The 17,808-nt window shown below is 41.4% G+C and overlaps 2 protein-coding genes and 1 pseudogene across 5 annotated transcripts in view; all 3 read left to right on the forward strand.

Moving 5' to 3' along the window:
• The first annotated feature begins 383 nt into the window (after nucleotides 1-383).
• On the forward strand, nucleotides 384-11,091 carry LOC132007050 (aspartate aminotransferase, mitochondrial-like; annotated as a pseudogene).
• Nucleotides 11,092-11,154: 63 nt separating this feature from the next.
• Nucleotides 11,155-17,808, forward strand: part of GPRASP2 (G protein-coupled receptor associated sorting protein 2) — a 139,431-nt gene continuing 132,777 nt past the window's right edge. Inside the window, exons 1-2 of one of the 4 annotated variants that reach the window (XM_059385623.1) lie at nucleotides 11,463-11,476; nucleotides 15,327-15,383. The gene's annotated coding sequence lies outside the window, so the exon portion shown is untranslated. Of the gene's footprint in view, nucleotides 11,200-11,433; nucleotides 11,477-15,326; nucleotides 15,384-17,808 lie in introns of those variants that run through there. The other 3 variants (XM_059385625.1, XM_059385624.1, XM_059385622.1) reach the window with 3 other exon arrangements.
• ARMCX5 (armadillo repeat containing X-linked 5) lies at nucleotides 13,779-15,422 on the forward strand (the record flags this gene model as incomplete). The annotated part of the gene is given in 3 exon segments (XM_059385204.1): nucleotides 13,779-13,896; nucleotides 13,899-13,965; nucleotides 13,967-15,422. Coding segments are annotated over 3 exon segments (1,641 nt in total), but the record flags the coding sequence as incomplete, so codon positions are not given.

Genomic DNA, 17,808 nt, shown 5'->3' on the forward strand with positions numbered 1-17,808 from the left:
GGAGCAGCTAAAAGTAGTGAAGACTCAAGGTCCATTGTATGCCATACCCTGACCTACCTCTTCTTCCCCCAGCTCCCAATTTCCCTGTCACTATGACAGACTCACAGTGGCTCTCACCATCTTTCTCTGCAGCTGACCATGAGCAAATGCTATATATCTCCCATAAAGCTCTTGACCTCCATAAACTCCACTTTGACCCAGGTGCAACTGATAGCAAATAACTGCCATTCTAGGGGTCTGCTGGGAAGGGAGACTGAAGAATGGTGATGAGGGAAAGGTTAGTGATGGCCCTGGATCCCTCTCAGTCTTCTGATGCCTCCTCTCATCTTTTTGAAAAGTTGATGGACCATGATATAGATATAATCCTGAATTGAAGAAACCACATGGCTGCCACCCTGCAGATAATCAAAGGTATTTTCCCCTAAGTAAAGCCTTATGTCCACTGCTGGTATTATGGTACAGGGTGGAACATAGTGGGTAGAGGGAAGATTTGTCTATGAGGCCATGGATAGTGACTGTCACTCTAAGTTCTTCCCCCAAAACTTTTGTCCTTGAACTTGTGCAAGAACAAACTGTACCAGCTGGATGGCTTGTCTGATATTCTACAGATGGCCCCCACAGTAAATATCCTGAACTGACTTAAAGATATCATATAGATTAATTAATAGAATTAAAGTTCACACACACACACACACACACACACCCCTTTATGGACAATTTATTTTCAACCAGAATGTTAAAAACATTCAGAGTAAAGAATAATCTTTTCAACAACTGGCTAAGGAACAACTGAACCTCCACTCACAAAAGAATCAGTGTGTACCCCTATCTCACACCATATACAAGCATAAATTACTATAAAAATCTTTTGAAAGATATCTGTGCCTACTGCTCCTTCCTATAGCTACCCTCTGCTTTCTCACCACCCACCACAGCCCTCCTGCACTCCAGCTGCATCCTGTCTCATGTTGCAACTATTTTCTACCCAGGCCTCATTGCTATGACTCTGACCAGAGCCAGATCCTGGTGGATCTATGTGGGCATGTGGAGATGGGGCGCCCCAGAGCCCATCCCGAGAGTTACAGAAGCTTTTAAGAGAGACACCAACAACAAAATAAATAAAATAAAATAAAATAAATAAATAAATGAAAATTGGATGATATGGAAAGCCTTATGTGCTCCCTAGTATCCAGAAGGCAAAGACCAAGATTGCTGCAAAAAAAGGTAGACAAAGAATACCTGCCCATCGTGGGAGTTGCTGAATTTTGCAAGGCATTTGTAGAACTAGCCCTGGGTGAGAAAAATGAAGTCTTTAAAAGTAGCCAGTATGTCACTAAGCAGGCTATTTCTGGAACCAGGACCTTGAGGATTAGAGACAGTTTACTGCAAAGATTTTTTAAGTTCAGCCGAGTTGTCTTTCTGCCCAAACCATCCTAGGGAAATTATACACCTATCTTCAGGGACGCTGGCATGCACTTTCATGGTTATTGATCCAGTAGGATCTTATAGCCAGCCTATTTTTCTTGTTTTTGGCTGATTTCTAACAGGCATATTAATGTGTATTAGCTATTCTATCATACTAAGACCCCAATACATGCAGCTGTGACTTCATAAGCACTCTAGAGGACATTTCAAAAATGCTACAGCAAAATGTTCTTCTGCATGTCTGTGCCCATAATCCCACAGGAGTGGACTTTCACCCTGAGCAATGGAAGGAAATAGCAACTGTGGTGAAGAAAATCATTATCTTTGTATTCTTTGGCATGGCCTACCAAGGCTTTGCCAGTGGTGATGGCAACAAGGATGCTTGGGATACATGCCACTTCATCTTCATTGAACAGGGCATTAATGTTTGTCTCTGCCCATCCTATGCGAAGAACACAGGCTTATACAGTGAGCCTGTGGGAACCTTCACTGTGGTCTGTAAAGATACTGATGAAGCCAAAAGAGTGGAGTCACAGTTGAAGATCTTGACCTCTCCCATGTATCCCAACCCTCCAGTCAGTGGGATTTGGATTGCATTGATCATTATGACCAGCCCGGACATGTGAAAACAATGGTTGCAGGAAGTAACAGGCATGGGCCACCACATCACTAGCATGTGGACTCAGCTGGTCTCCAGCCTCAAGAAGGAGGGCTTCCCCAACTACTGCCAGCACATCACTGACCGGATTGGCATGTTTTGTTTCAGAGGACTAAAGCCTGAACAGGTAGAGAGGCTGACCAAGGAGTTTTCCACCTACATGACAAAGGAAGGCCACATCTCTGTGGCAGGAGTCACCTTGGACAACCTAGGCTATCTTGCCCATGCCATTCACCAGGTCACCAAAGTAATTTCCCTGGTGAAAAGAAACACAGACAGCCTTCCTGTCTACAGCATCTGCTGTTGTGAGATTCACATTGAGGGAGAAGGAGGGTGGGTGGTTGTGGGCAGGTCATTTCTTTCAACCACAGTAATTAACACTCAACCATTGAATCTGTTTATCAGAAAAGAACATGTAGTGAAATAGGGCAGAAGCATCTATGGCTGATTCCTGAAACTCTGTCTCTCAAAACCAAACTCCTGCTCATCTTTAACTCCAGCTGTTCCAAAAGAGTTTACATGTACAAGAAAGACATAGCCTCCCCCCCAAAATAACCCTGTCAATCATGCCATTGCAACCAATATTTCAGAAGCCTTAACTGAAGCACCTTATGGTGTGGGGCACCTCTGCTGATCCGGCATGAGAACATTACCTACAAGAGTCTCTGTGAAAGGAATATTGAAAAAGAAAGCCAAAGATGGTGGCATCACAATTCCGGACTTCAAGCTCTATTACAAAGCTGTCATCATCAAGACAGTATTGTCCTCACACAAAAACAGACACATAGATCAATGGAACAGAATAGAGTCCAGAAATAGACCTTCAACTCTATGATCAACTAATATTTGACAAATCAGGAAAGAATGCCCAATGGAAAAAAGACAGCCTTTTCAACAAATGGTGTTGGGAAAATTGGACAGCCACATGCAGAAAAATGAAACTGGACCACTTCCTTACACCACACACAAAAATAGATTCAAAATGGATAACGGACCTCAATGTGAGAAAGGAATCCATCAACATCCTTGAGGAGAACACAGGCAGCAACCTCTTCAACCTCAGCCACAGCAACTTCTTCCTAGGAACGTTGCCAAAGAAAAGGGAAGCAAGGGCAAAAATGAACCATTGGGACTTCACCAAGATCAAAAGCTTTTGCACAGCAAAGGAAACAGTTAACAAAACTAAAAGACAACTGACAGGATGGGAGAAGATATTTGCAAACGACATACCAGATAAAGCGCTAGTATCCAAAATCTATAAAGAGCTTATCAAACTCAACACCCAAAGAACAAATAATCCAATCAAGAAATGGACAGAGGACATGAACAGACATTTCTGCAAAGAAAACATGCAAATGGGTAGTTCCATTTTCAACTTTTTGGGGAAAAAATATCTTTTAAAAAAGATTTTATTTACTTATTTGACAGACAGAGATCACAAGTAGGCAGAGAGGCAGGCAGAGCGAGAGAGAGAGAGGGGGGGGGGAACAGGCTCCCCGCTGAGCAGGGAGTCTGATGCTGGGCTCAATTCCAGGACCCTGAGATCATGACCTGAGCCGAAGGCAGAGGCTTAACCCACTGAGCCACCTAGGTGCCCCTCTTATGGTTTTTGATGTAATTGTAAATGTGATTGTTTTCTTAGTTTCTCTTTAAGTTACTTCATTATTAGTGTATAAGAATGCAATATATTTTTCTACATTGATTTAGTATCCTGCAACTTTACTGAATTCATTTTCAGTTCTAGTAGTTTTTTGGTGAAGTCTTTAGGATTTTTTATATATATTATTATGTCATCTGCAAATAGTGTAAGTTTTACCATTTCCTCAAAATTTGGATGCCTTTTAATTTCCTTTTGTTGTCTGATTGCTGTGGCTAGGACTTCCGGTACTATACTGAATAAAAGTGGTAAGAGTGGACACCCGTGTCTTGCTCCTGACCTTAGCAGGAAAGTTCTCAGTATTTTCCCATTGACTATGATGTTCACTGTGGGTTTTTCATATATGACCTTTACTATGTTGAGGTTTGTTCCTTTAAACCTATTTTGCTGAGGGTTTTTATCATGAATGGATGCTGTACTTTGTCAAGTACTTTTTCTGAATCTATTGAAATGATCATATGTTTTTTATCCTTTCTCAAATTGATATGTATCACATTGATTGTTTTGTGAATATTGACCCATGATTGCTTCCAAGGAATAAATCTTACTTCATTGAATGCTTTTTTCATGTATTGTTGGACTTAGTTTGCTAGGATTTTGTTGGGGATTTTTGCATGTATGTTCATCAGACATATGTATATTAATCAGACAAAATGACCTGTATTTCTCTTTTGTGGTGTCTTCATCTGGTTTTGATATCAGGGTAATACTGGCCTCATAAAATGAATTTGGAATTTTTCCTTTCTCCTCCATTTTTTTTTGGAATATTTTGAGAGAATAGGTATTAATTATTCCTTAAATGTTCTGTAGAATTTTCCTGTGAAGCCATCTGTTCCTGGACTTTTTTGTTGTTGTTGTTGGGAGTTTTTGATTACTGATTCAATTTCCTTGCTGGTAATTTCTATGTTTAATTTTCTATTTTTTTTTGTTTCATTTTTTAAAATAATTTCTTTTCAGTGTTCTATAATTCATTGTTTATGCACCACACCCTGTGCTCCATGCAATACCTGCCCTCCATAATACCCACCACCCTGCTGACCCAACCCCTACCCCTCTCCCCTCCAAAACCCTCAGTTTGTATCTCAGAATCCAGTCTCTCATGGGATTTTTATCAGTTTTATCCAGTTTCCCCCAACTTCTCCTCTCCCTCTCCCCATGTCCTCTGTGTTATTCATTATGCTCCACAAATAAGTGAAACCATATGATAATTGTCTCTGCTTGACTTATTTCACTTAGCACAATCTCTTCCAGTCCCATCCATGTTGATACAAAAGTTGGGTATTCATCCTGTCTGATGGAGGCATAATACTTCATAGCACATATGGACCATATCTTCTTTATCCATTCGTCCATTGAAGGGCATCTTGGTTCTTTCCAAAGTTTGGTGACTGTGGCCATTGTTGCTATGAACATTGGGGTACAGATGGCCCCTCTTTTCACTCCATCTGTATCTTTGGGGCAAATCCCCAGTAGTGCAATGGCAGGGTCATAGGGAAGTTCTATTTTTAATATCTTGAAGAATATCCACACTCTTCTCCAAAAAGGCTGCACCAACTTGCATTCCCACCAACAGTGTAAGAGGGCTCCCCTTTCTCCACATCCCCTCCAACACATGTTGTTTCCTGTCTTGCTAATTTTGGCCATTCTAACTGGTATAAGGTGGTATCTCAATGTGGTTTTAATTTGAGTCTCCCTGATGGCTTGAAGAGAATATTCTTAAGATATGAACAGACACTTCTCCAATGAAGACATACAAATGGCTATCAGTATTCGTTATTATTGCACCACACCCAGTGCTCCATGCAATCTGTGCCCTCTATAATACCCACCACCTGGTACCCCAACCTCCCACCCCCCACTTCTTCAAAACCCTTAGACTGTTTTTCAGAGTCCATAGTCTCTCATGATTCACCTCCCCTTCCAATTTACCCCAACTCACTTCTCCTCTCTAACTCCCCATGTCCTCCATGCTATTTGTTATGCTCCACAAATAAGTGAAACCATATGATAATTGACTTTCTCTGCTTGACTTATTTCACTCAGCATAATCTCTTCCAGTCCCATCCATGTTGCTACAAAAGTTGGGTATTCGTCCTTTCTGATTGAGGTATAATACTCCATAGTATATGGAGTATCTCCTTTATCCATTCGTCCATTGAAGGGCATCTTGGTTCTTTCCACAGTCGGGACTATGGCCATTGCTGCTATAAACATAGGGGTACAGATGGCCCTTCTTTTCACTACATCTGTATCTTTGGGATAAATACCCAGTAGTACAATGGCAGGGTCCTAGGGAAGCTCTATTTTTAATTTCTTAAGGAATCTCCACAGTGTTTTACAAAGTGGCTGCACTGACTTGCATTCCTACCAACAGTGTAAGAGGGTTCCCCTTTCTCCACATCCTCTCCAACAAATAATCTTCAAGGAAAGCAGGAAAAAATATACAGTGGGGAAAAAAAAACAGTCTCTTCAATAAATGGTGCATTTAATTTTTTCATAATGTTCTCTTACAAACTTTTATATTTCTGTGTTGGCTGTTATTTCTCCTCCTGAAAAGTTGTGATTTTATTTGGGTACTCTGTCTCTTTTTTGTGTTAAATATTGCAATATTTTTATTTCGATTCTAGTTAACATACTTGGTAAAATTGGTTTTAGGTGTAGAGTTTAGTGATTTATCACTTATGTATAATATCCAGTGCTCATCACAAGTGACTCCTTTTTTAAAATTTTTTCATTTTTTTATAAACATATAATGTATTATTAGCCCTAGGGTACAGGTCTGTGAATCACCAGGTTTCAGCATAGCACATAACCTCCCAAATGTCCATAACTCCATCCCCCTCCCTACCCCCTCCTCCCAGCCACCCTCAGTTTGTTTGTGACATTGAGAGTCTCTTGTGGTTTGTCTCCCTCCCCATCCCATCTTGTTTCATTTATTCTTTTCCAATCCTCCACCCCCCTCCATTGCATCTCCACTTCCTCATATCAGGGAGACAATATGATAGTTGTCTTTCTCCGACTGACTTATTTCGCTAAGCATAATACCCTCTAGTTCATCCACATTGACAAGTGACTTCTTTTTTACCCATCATCTGTTTAGGCCTTCTCCCGCCCACCCCCCTCCATCAGCCCTCACTTTGTTCTCTATAGTTAAGAGTCTCTTACAGTTTGTTTCCCTCTTTTTTTCCTTCCCCTATGTTCATCTGTTTTGTTTACTAAATTCCAGAAATGAAGGACATTATATGGTATTTGTCTTTCTCTAACAGACTTATTTCACTTAGCATAATACATTCTAGCTCCATCCACTTTGTTGCAAATGGCAAGTGTTCATTTTTTTATGGCAGAATAATATTCCATTGTGTATATATACCACTTCTTTATCTGTTCATCAGCCAATGGATATTGGGCTTTTCCATGATTTGGCTATTGTCATTAATGCTGCTATAAGCATCAGAATGCATGTGTACCTTCAAATCAGAATTTTTGTGTGTGTTTGGATAAATACCTAGTAGTGCAATTGCTGGGTTATAAGGTAGTTTTATTTTTAACATTTTTAGGAACCTCCACACTATTTTTCAGAGTGGCTGCACCAGTTTGCATTCCCACTGATAATGTAAGAGAGTTCCCCTTTCTCTGCACCCTGGCCAACATCTGTTGTTCCCTGTATTGTTAATTTTAACCTTTCTGACAAGTGGGAGGTGGTATCTTATTATGGTTTTGATTTATATTTCCCTGATGATGAATGATGTTGAGCATCTTTTCATGTTTTCATGTGTCTGTTAGTCATCTGTATGACTCCTTTGGCAAAATGTCTGTTCATGTCTTTTGCCCTTTCTTAACTGGATAATTTATTTTTTGGTGTGTTGAATTTGATAAGTTCTTTATAGATTTTGCACACTAACCCTGTATCATATATGTCATTTTCAAATATCTTCTCCCATTCCCTAGGTTACCTTTTAGTTTTATTGATTATTTCCTTTACTGTGCAGAAGCCTTTTATCTTGATGAAGCCCCAACAGTTCATGTTTTCTTTTGTTTCCCTTGCCTCCTGAAACCTGTATAGTAAGAAGCTGCTGTTGCAGAGGTTAGAGTGGTTGCTGCCAACCCATGGCAGCATGGGTTACTGCCATTTTCTCCTCTAGGATTTTGATGGTTTCCTGTCCCATACTTAGCTCTTTCATCCATATTGAATTTGTTTTTGTGTATTCTTTAAGAGGTCCAGTTTCATTCTCCTGCATGCTGCTGTCCAGTTTTTCCAACAGCATTTGTTGAAGAGACTATCATTTCTCAATTGGATATTCTTTCCTGTTTTCTGGAAGGTTAGTTGGCCATACAGTTGTGGGTCTAATTCTGGGTTCTCTATTCTGTTTCATTGATCTATGTGTCTGTTTTTGTGCTAGTACCATACTGGTTTGATGACTACAGCACTGTATTATTGCTTGAAATCTAGAATTGTGATGCCTCTAGTATTGCTTATCTTTTTCAAGAAAAGGGTATTCAGAGTCTTTTGTGATTCTGCACAAATTTTTGAATTGTTTGTTTTAGCTCTCTGAAAAATGCTGGTGGTATTTTGATAGGATTGCGTTAAATGTGTAGATTGCTTTGGTAGACTAGACATTTTAATAATATTTGTTCTTGCAATCCATTAGCATGGAATATTTTTCCATTTTTTGTGTGTGTCCTCTTCAACTCAATTTCTTTCATCAGTATTCTATAATTTTCAGAGTACAGATCGTTTACCTCTTTGGTTAATTTTTTTCTTTTTTTTTAGTTTATGGATTTTGGTGTAATTATAATGTAATCAATTCCTTGATTTCTCTTTCTGCTGCTTCATTATTGGTGTATTCAAATGCAACAGATTTCTGTACGTCCATTTTATTTTTCTTAAGGTTTTATTTATTTATTTGTCAGAGAGAGAGAGTGAGCACAAGCAGGGGGAGCAGCAGGTAGAGGAAGAAGCAGCAGACTCCCCACTGAGCAGGGAACCCCATGCGGGACTCGATCTCAGGACCCTGGGATCATGACCTGCACCAAAGGCAGACCAACTGAACCACCCAGCCATCCCCATTAGGATAGATTCTTAAAAGATAATTGCTGGTCAATAGTTATGTGCATTTGCATTTTGATAAACATTGCCAAATAACCTTCACAGAGGGTGAAACAATTTATACTCCAACTGGTAACATATAGGACTGCCAGTTTTCTCACCTCTTCTCCAATAAGCTTTGTTTCCAAATTTTCTCTCTTTGTCAATATGATAGAAGAGAAACAATTTATCACTGTAACTATAACTTGCATTTACATTATCAGTGAAATGAAATATTGTCTCATATACTTATAAAACATTGACTTGTCTTTTTAATGAACAGTCAAGTCATTTATTTTTCCATTGGATTGTTGGTCATTATCTTTCCTTTACAAATTCATGGGGGTTTGCTATATATTTGGGAACTTAGTAAGGCATAATTATAAACATGAATAGTGGAGAAAAAAAAGAGTAAAAAAACACCAAATCCAAATTATATGTATCCACCAAATATTATTACAGTATGAGATATTAAGATACCCTGTGGTTTTTTTTTTTGATGGGCCTTTTTCTTTCTTTTTTAAAAATTTTTTCAATTTATTTATTTTCAGAAAAACAGTATTCATTATTTTTTCCGCACACCCAGTTTCTTTCTAAAATATATTTTAGTAAACTATTTCTTCCTTCATCCATGGAAAAATTACATATAAAACATCTCCTGCGTGACAAACTCTAGACTAAGTCCTGGGGTTATAGACATCAAAGACAAAGACACACTTATAAACAGATATTGGTCTACAACCATCAGACGATACCACGGTATCCTCATGACTTAGTGGCCCTCACCTCCTTCAACTATTAACTGACTACTATTTCTTTCATGTGTGACACTGAGGATACAGTGGTGAACCAAGACCGAGAAAGGGGCTCTTCCTTCGTGGAACTTACAGTATAATTCAAATTCCCTCCTGATACTACTTGGAATGGAAATTCAAAGAATTTTATATATTCAGGGAGAAAGAGCAAATACGTTCATTAGGCAGGTGGGAGAAAAGGAGTCAGGAGAGCAGCTAGGTTCTGCCTTGAGAAGTACATTGGTAGTATCCCTTTTCCTTAGAGAGGAGTGTGGAAGAGAAACTAGAACCGCTCCTAACTAACTCCTGACACCTGGGTGTGAGGTGACAGAGAGGACTGCATGACCCCGTCTGGATCCTTACAGAAACAGGCCCTTTTTCTTGGGCAACTGTAGGGATCTGGAAATGATACAGTGTAAGTGAGAAAAAAAGCAGTGTGGCAGAAAGACACGGCACAGGCCAGTAGATTGTTTCTTCGGGTTAGAGGGTGAGATCTGCTTTCTTTTAGAAGGCAGTGGAAAGGCATCCGTGGGAGCCCCTTCCCACCTTCTTCTCTTCCATGGCCCACGAACAGTGAAAAAACTTGGGAAGGCCACTATAGACCCTCCAGCACAAGTGGTTTATAGGTACAAAGTTATTGAACTATAAAACCTCTTTCATGACTGCAGAGTTGTTTTCCTCATGCACATGCTCAGGACCATGGATATTTAGGTCCATGGAATATTGTGGACATCAGGAGTGGAGGCAGGGCTTGAGAATGGCATATGTACACACAGGGGTAGATTGGTATTAATATGCTTCTCTTATCCATCACTAATTCCCCTATATCTTTATCCCACCTTACCTTCAACTATTTCAGTGCAAGAAACATTGTAGGCAATAAAATGAGAGCCTTAGAGGAGAGGAACAATAAAAGACTAAGATATTTGACATGGATCAGCAAGTCAGACCAGGGTGGTTTTCCAGACGCCAAGCTTACAGTAGCCCAATTTGTGCAGAGAATTTAGTGCTTGGAGCAGCAGCTTAGAGGGTCTTCTCTCATAGAAGGACACAACTTTTGGAATAGATTAGAACGTACCCTCTTCTCTCAGTCTTGAGCTCCCCCGCTCCCCGCCACACTCTTATCCCTTCCCTAAGCCCCCTTGTTATGTAGGCCTAGGACTCTGGAGAAGTCAGTGTGTAAACACAATCCTGAAGTATCCTTCCGCATGCTGGGCCTGGCGTGGAGTCAGCAATGAAAACGCTCCATATCCGCATGCGTTTCAGTTCAGGAAGAAAAAAATATATAGGCTTGGTTGGGGGATAACCTAAAAGAGTGCAAGTAATGCTGAGACCCTTTGCTACTGGTCTGCTTCTCTCTGTATTGCGCTTCTTTCTCTAGGTTCAGACGTCGCACCAGCCCTTACAAGAGGAGAAAAGGCTAGGGTTGAGATCACCGACAGAGGGCGGGGTGGTGCTGTGCAAAGCTTAGTATCACTCCGCTTCCGTGAGGCCGGATCCTCTTACACCGCTCTCTAGCTCCTCCCGCTGCAGATTTGGGTACGGGGGACGTGGCAAAGCGGAGTCTGCGGAAGAAAAGGTAGTAATTAATTAGTCACTAGGCGTGGGTCTCGGAGGAGCTTTGGGGACGGGAGGAAGGGTGTACCAAAAAGTGGCAATTGTTTGCCAGTTAAGGCCCTTAATCTGACAAAGCAGGTTTCGCGTCCTAAATCCCAGGTGCCGGGCCAATCCCTAAACAGTCGCCGCCATTGTCTCGTGTTCTCGTGTCCATCTGACTGTCCGTCCCTCTTTCTGTAGGGCACGGCACCCCTTGAGGCAAGGAAATAAGAAAACTGTCTCTGATCCAAGCAGAGCAGGTCAGTGAGAAGACGGACAGCGCTTGGGAGTGTGGATATGGGTATCAGAGAGGAATGTGGGATACGTGATCTGGTCGTGGGGCGCGGGCGGTGAGAGGGAGAGGGGCACAGGGTTAATTTGAGTGGTACGCAACTATAAATTTAAAATGATCTTGCTAGCTTGATTTCCAGACACTAATCACCTCCGACCGTGTTTGGGAAGGTAAAGGAGTATAACAGCGGTTTCTAGCAGAGAAATGGCGGTTTATGTAATAGGAGGAGAGGCTGCTGCTGTTGGTGAGAGCAGTTGTCAGGGAAGCCCTGGGAGAGAGAGTGTAAAAGAGAAGTTGTATTTGATAATCAAAGTCCTGGATTAGAAAATGTTCTCCTGTCCTACTAGTCTGACCATTAATAACCGAGTCTCTCCCACTGTGTCTTCGTTTGGTCCTTAGGTGTGTATCATGCATTTATATATTTCGGTCTGTTCCTAAATTTTCGGTACAGCGTGTTTTTGTAAAGATCTGTAGAAGGCTGTGGACCTCAAAGGGAGGGGTTAAGTAAAAGAAACTTGGCCTAATTTTTGCAGAGTGGGCAGTGCTTGGAGTTGGTAGATGACTAAGACTAGAACAGGCAGGATTCTGGGGAAAACTCTAGATACCCTTTGTGCATGCTTTCCAGACAGCCCTCCGTTACTCCTGTTGTATTGCAGAAAATGTTAGGTTTTAGGGAGAGGAAGGAGACATAAAATCTTAGATGAAATTTGGAGATAATACTTTTCATTGATTTCCAGCCAGCTTCCATGGCTTGTCTGAGCATTCCATCTCTACCACCACCACTATCTTGCGGGGATGTTTGAATGTGCCGTGCAGGAGATTTAGCAGACTTTTGGGGTGGAGCAGAGGAACTTGGAGGGAGAAGGAGAAAGAAAGGGCCATAGAAAATTTTGGCAAACAGGTACTGATTTCCAGAAAGAGTCGGTGTCCCAGGTGCTGATCTCTACCAAGGACTCAGTCTCCATTGTCTCCTGTGGCTTGATTTATTTATTTATCTCTGCATTTGTGAAACCCTGCATATAGACCCTTCTCCAGGTCTGTGGAACTCTCAGTTGTTATGAAAGTTTGCAACTTGAACCCCAGTTCAAGTAACCCAACTTGAACCTGGGAAACAATGAAAAAGAGAAACATGCCCTGTGTCCATTAGAATTGGTGTGAGGGTAGGTGGACAGGAGAAGATTGAGACTTGGAAATTCTATTCTCTTTTGTTTTGCCAGTTTACAAATCCCTCTTTGGTCCCCTGCTAATTTAGTTGGGAATCTTTGAATGCTTCGGGAGTATAGAAGGGTAACACTTGTTTTTCTGATTTCCAACTTGCTTTTCTTATTCTTAAGCTTCACCCAGGCCAATTTTAAACTAGAGAAATGCAAGGACAGTCACTGAACAGTAAAATGGTGGGAAGCAAGGAGACAGAGGATCAGTCCTGAATTAGGGTAATGGTGGTATGGGACAGAAGGAGGGAAACACCAGACAGATTACAAATATAGGGACCAGGGATCAAGGTCTTTCTACCAAGAGGTCAGTTTCCATATCCTGTTTGTTTGTCCATAGATCTGCCTGTAGGTCTGCTGTAGGGCTTGTCAACATTGGAAGCAAGGAGAAGAAAATTACGCCAGATCACTGAGTTTGGTATGAGCATGGAGACTTCCCCAGTAGAAATATAAGATGAAGTAGGAGTCCAGCAGGGATAAAGAGCCAGTCTAGGGATTCCTCAGTCTCTCTCACCCCCATTAAGCTTTCCCACTCTCCATATTCCTGTTTTGTGTCTGGAAAGAAGATTAGTAGCACCTGCAGTTTTGTAGCTAGGGTGAAATGAGGAGAGAGTTTGATTATTATCTACCTCTCCCACTTAGGACTGAATGTTCATACTCTCCTGTCTCTCTATACTAATCAACATAAATTGGAAGCATCTCAAAGCCCCATTTCCTTCCTCCACCCCTAGGTCCAACTTCAGTGGCAGATCTGGTGTCCTTGGAGTGGCTGAAGACCACCACCCTCCACAGGGCTGCGCTCAGGCACACAGCCATTCTTCCCTTACCTGAGTGAGCTTCCTCTGCACGTTGTTTATATCATTGGCAGAGCCTGTAGTTGGAAAGGGGGCCGAGTGACAAATGGACTTTGTATGAAAACACCAGCCTGGGACAGAACTTCAGTGAAGGTTGAGACGGGGTTGGGGTATATAACTTGGCCTTGCCTTTAACTTGGATCATGATTGGCTCTGAGGCTAAGGCAGGGGCAGAGCAGGAGCTGGAGCTGCTCTAAAAGCTTGAATCAATGGCCCTGCCAACACTAGAGCCAAGGCTAAGATCCAGGCCAAGGCAGTGGCTGAGGCAGAACTGAAAACAGGACCAGTGACCCAGGCCAAGGCTGGGGATGGAGCAGTGGCCAGGACACAGTGACCTACACTGAGACCGTGGCTATGACAAGGAATGTGGGCAAGATGGAAGCTATGACAGAATAGAGTCATATCTGAGACTAAGGCAAAATCCATGGCAGAACCTGGTACAGTGCCCCAAACCAAGTCAAAGGTGATGCCTATGGCCAGGGTCAGTGCAGTGACCAAGTATGAAGTCAAGGCTCGTGCTGGAAGTGAAGCCAATATCAGGTCCTTTGCCAAGGCTGATGATAAAGCTGATATTGAGTCCAGGCCCCAGAGAAAGAGAGAGGATGGCATCAAATTCAGGGCTGGGGCTGAGGACAGAGCTGGTATTGTAACCGAGTCCATTGATAAGGATGAAGAAAATGTCTGCTCCTGGTTCTGGACTGGAGAAGAACCTAGTGTAGGATCCTGGTTCTGGCCTGAAGAGGAGACCCCTTCTCAAGTTTATAAGCCTCCACCTAAGATCCAGGAAAAGGCCAAGCCCATTCCCAAACCAGAACTCACTATAAAACAAAAAGCAGCAGCATGGTCAAGAGCCAGGTATAGTGTCCTAGTCCCAATAGAAGGAGGGGAGCCATCCTTGCCTCCAGAAGGGAATTGGACTCTGGTTGAGACCTTGATTGAAACTCCCCTGGGGATTCGGCCTCTGACCAAGATCCCACCCTATAATGGGCCTTACTTCCAAACCTTAGCTGAGATCAAAAAACAGGTGAAGTATAGGGAAAAGTATGGGCCCAATCCAAGAGCCTGCCGCTGTAAATCACGTGACTTTAGTTTAGAGCCTAAAGAATTTGATAAACTCGTTGCCCTACTTAAGTTAACTAAGGATCCTTTTATTCATGAAATAGCTACTATGATAATGGGCATCAGTCCGGCTTATCCATTTACCCAAGATATAATTCATGATGTAGGTATTACTGTTATGATTGAAAACTTGGTCAATAATCCCAATGTTACAGAACACCCTAGAGCTTTAAATATGGTAGATGACAACTCTGAGTCTTCTGAAGAACCAAAACCAGCAGAATCGTACATACGTCAAGTTTGTAAGGACATAATCTCTTACCCATTGAACTCCCCCGTGCAACTGGCTGGACTAAAATTATTAGTGCACCTAAGTGTGAAATTTGAGGATCACCATATAATTGCTAATTACATTCCAGATTTTCTTACCTTGTTAAACAAGGGAAGTGTCAAAACCAAGTTTTATGTTTTAAAAGTGTTCTTGCGCTTGTCCAAAAATCAGGCCAATACGAGAGAACTGATTAGTGCCAAAGTACTATCCTCACTGGTTGCACCCTTTAACAAGAATGAGTCAAAGGCCAATATTCTTAATATCATTGAAATATTTGAGAATATAAATTTCCAATTCAAAAAGAAGGTGAAACTGTTTACCAAGGAAGAGTTCACTAAATCTGAGCTTATTTCCATATTCCAGGAAGCAAAAGAGTTTGGTCAGAAACTCCAAGACTTAGCAGATCACAGTGATCCTGAGGTGAGAGATAAAGTTATACGATTAATACTGAAACTCTGAATAGTTGTATGTTCTTACAAAACTGTGAACAATTTTTTTGGTGTTGTAATATGAAGCCATGCATATTTTAACTGTGAGTTCATCTAAGTTCAATATTTATGTTAATTTGTATTGATTGAAGGAGGCAACTTTATGGATACCAAGTGATCTTGAGAGCTTGAATGTTCATTTTTATTGTGCTATATAAATGGAGATATTTTTAGAATTTCTGCAACATTACCTGATAATTAACCTATTCATTCTGAGTAAGCTATATTTCTGTGCTTTATATTGACATAAATGTATTTGTTTGAGACTTTATTTACATGTTAATAAAGTTGCATGCTCAAACTGGTGAAAACATTGTCCCAGTTCTTCAGTTGAATGAAGTCTAGTCAGAAGGATAAAGCACAATCACCACAAAGGTGATAAAGAGTACTGTCTGTATGTAGGAGGGTACAAACAAAACAAGTTTGCATAAATAGATCTAGTTTCAGCATGTTCAAGGGATGGAATCACTCTACACAAGAATACAGGACTGTGCTACTAAATGACATCTGGGCAGATCTGGGGAAAGGGGTGAGGACACAGACCTAGAAGAAAGGGAACACAGATTCTTTCTTTCCAGTCTGAGTCCCTGAACTTGGGTTTACCCTTTAATACAGGATTTCTCATCAGGATATCTCGAAGCTTTTTAACTCCCAGGAGGATTCCTTGTTCTCACCCCTACTCAGTAAAGCCATGGAAATATGGTTCTGAAAGGACCCAGCCCCACCATGCCCTCAAAATCTAGGTACCCCATCAAGGGACCAGGTTTACTGCTTCATTCCCTGTAGTCCTGGGCCTCAGAGGAAGGTCTTCCTGGAACTAATTACAGAAGCTGCTTCATGGATAGTCTCATTTGTCCTACCTTGGTGTCTGTTTACTCTCATCCTTGCTTTTGTTTGCTGGCCAATGCTTTGGGCTTGGTAATTTGCACCTATCCTTGGTGGTAGGTAGCTTGGAGCTGAGCAAGCTGAGCAAGCTAAGCTCCGTGAGATAGCTGCAGGGCTCCAAAGTCCTTAAGGGTGTAGAGTTAGGAAGAAATTAATTTCCCTAATTCTGTTATCCTATCTGTGCAGTTTACGGAGCTGAAGCCCCATGTGGTCTATACCTCTTCAGGTCCTCCTGTTTATACTTAACGAAAGCTAGGTTCTGGCTAGGGGTTACTGACATAGAATTCCAGGTATAGATTGGTATCTGGGGTTACCTTTGCCTCCTTTGCTGTTATTGGCCCTTTCCTTTACTGCCAAGAATTGGGAAATACAGATATTAGGATCAGTGTATAAATACTAGTCTTTCTTTTGAACTTACTCTTGCTCCTAATTTATGTATTTGGGGAAAGGCCTAAACTGAAAAGTCTCAATGAGGTTTCATGTATTCCTAGTTTTAGAAGCCATGCCTAGTTTAATTTCTATTAAGGTCAGTTCTAAACCTATCTTTTATATATCTAGGAGTTAAAATGAAGGACAGCTGGCCACACATGTGCACTAAAGGGTGAAAAAAGTAGGGATTTTGCAATGTGCAGTTACTACTTAGATGATTTTTGAAGTTCTTTGTTATTTTTTCATAAGTAGGCTTTGCACCTGGTGTGGAGCCCAATACAGGGCTTGAGCTCAGGACCCTGAGTTCAAGACCTGAGCTGAGATCAAGAGTCAGATGCTCAACCTACTGAGCCACCCAGGTGCCTGTTTATAATTTGTTTTTTAGTCCCTTGGAATTCCAGCCATGTGTACTAATTTCAGAGTTGGGGTCTTCCCAACACAATTAGATCAGACCCTTTGGAAATACTCTGTTTCTCATGCCCTATGGAGCACACAGTCAGCTATGGAATTTTCCATTGGCTAAATAGAAGAATGAGTGTAGGGGTATGCAGGTATTTGTGTCAAAGCAAGAAGCTAATAGTCTCCCTTAGGTGGGAATTATGGGAGACAGTCATTTCCAAATTGTTCCTGGGGTGTGCTTGAAGTCAAAACCCTATTGCTCATTCCTTGTTTCACTCCTTTCCTGGAAAAATAATTCAGGGAACTCCATGTAGTATCAGAGTTGATCTGATACTACTCCTCTTAAAATGTTGCTGCCTGGGAGTGAAAATAAGAATGGATTTCTCATTTTTCCTGTCATGAAGTAAAGCAAGTAATCTTCCTACAACACACGTGGACTGTTAGCACACACTGTTAGTGGGAACTTCATTAGAATGACAACTGTGACGATTCTCTGCCCTCATCCTTGCTCCTTCTTATTTTTTCATCTTCCCTTTCTCTTTGAAAGGTTGCCTTACCACAAAGGGCTGTGTCCTACTTTTCTTTTCCATAATATAAGTTTTCATGTGTGCAGTGAAATACATCCCCAGTTTCTAATTAGGTGG

This window comes from Mustela nigripes, chromosome X, assembly GCF_022355385.1.
Source record: "Mustela nigripes isolate SB6536 chromosome X, MUSNIG.SB6536, whole genome shotgun sequence".
NCBI lineage: Eukaryota > Metazoa > Chordata > Mammalia > Carnivora > Mustelidae > Mustela > Mustela nigripes.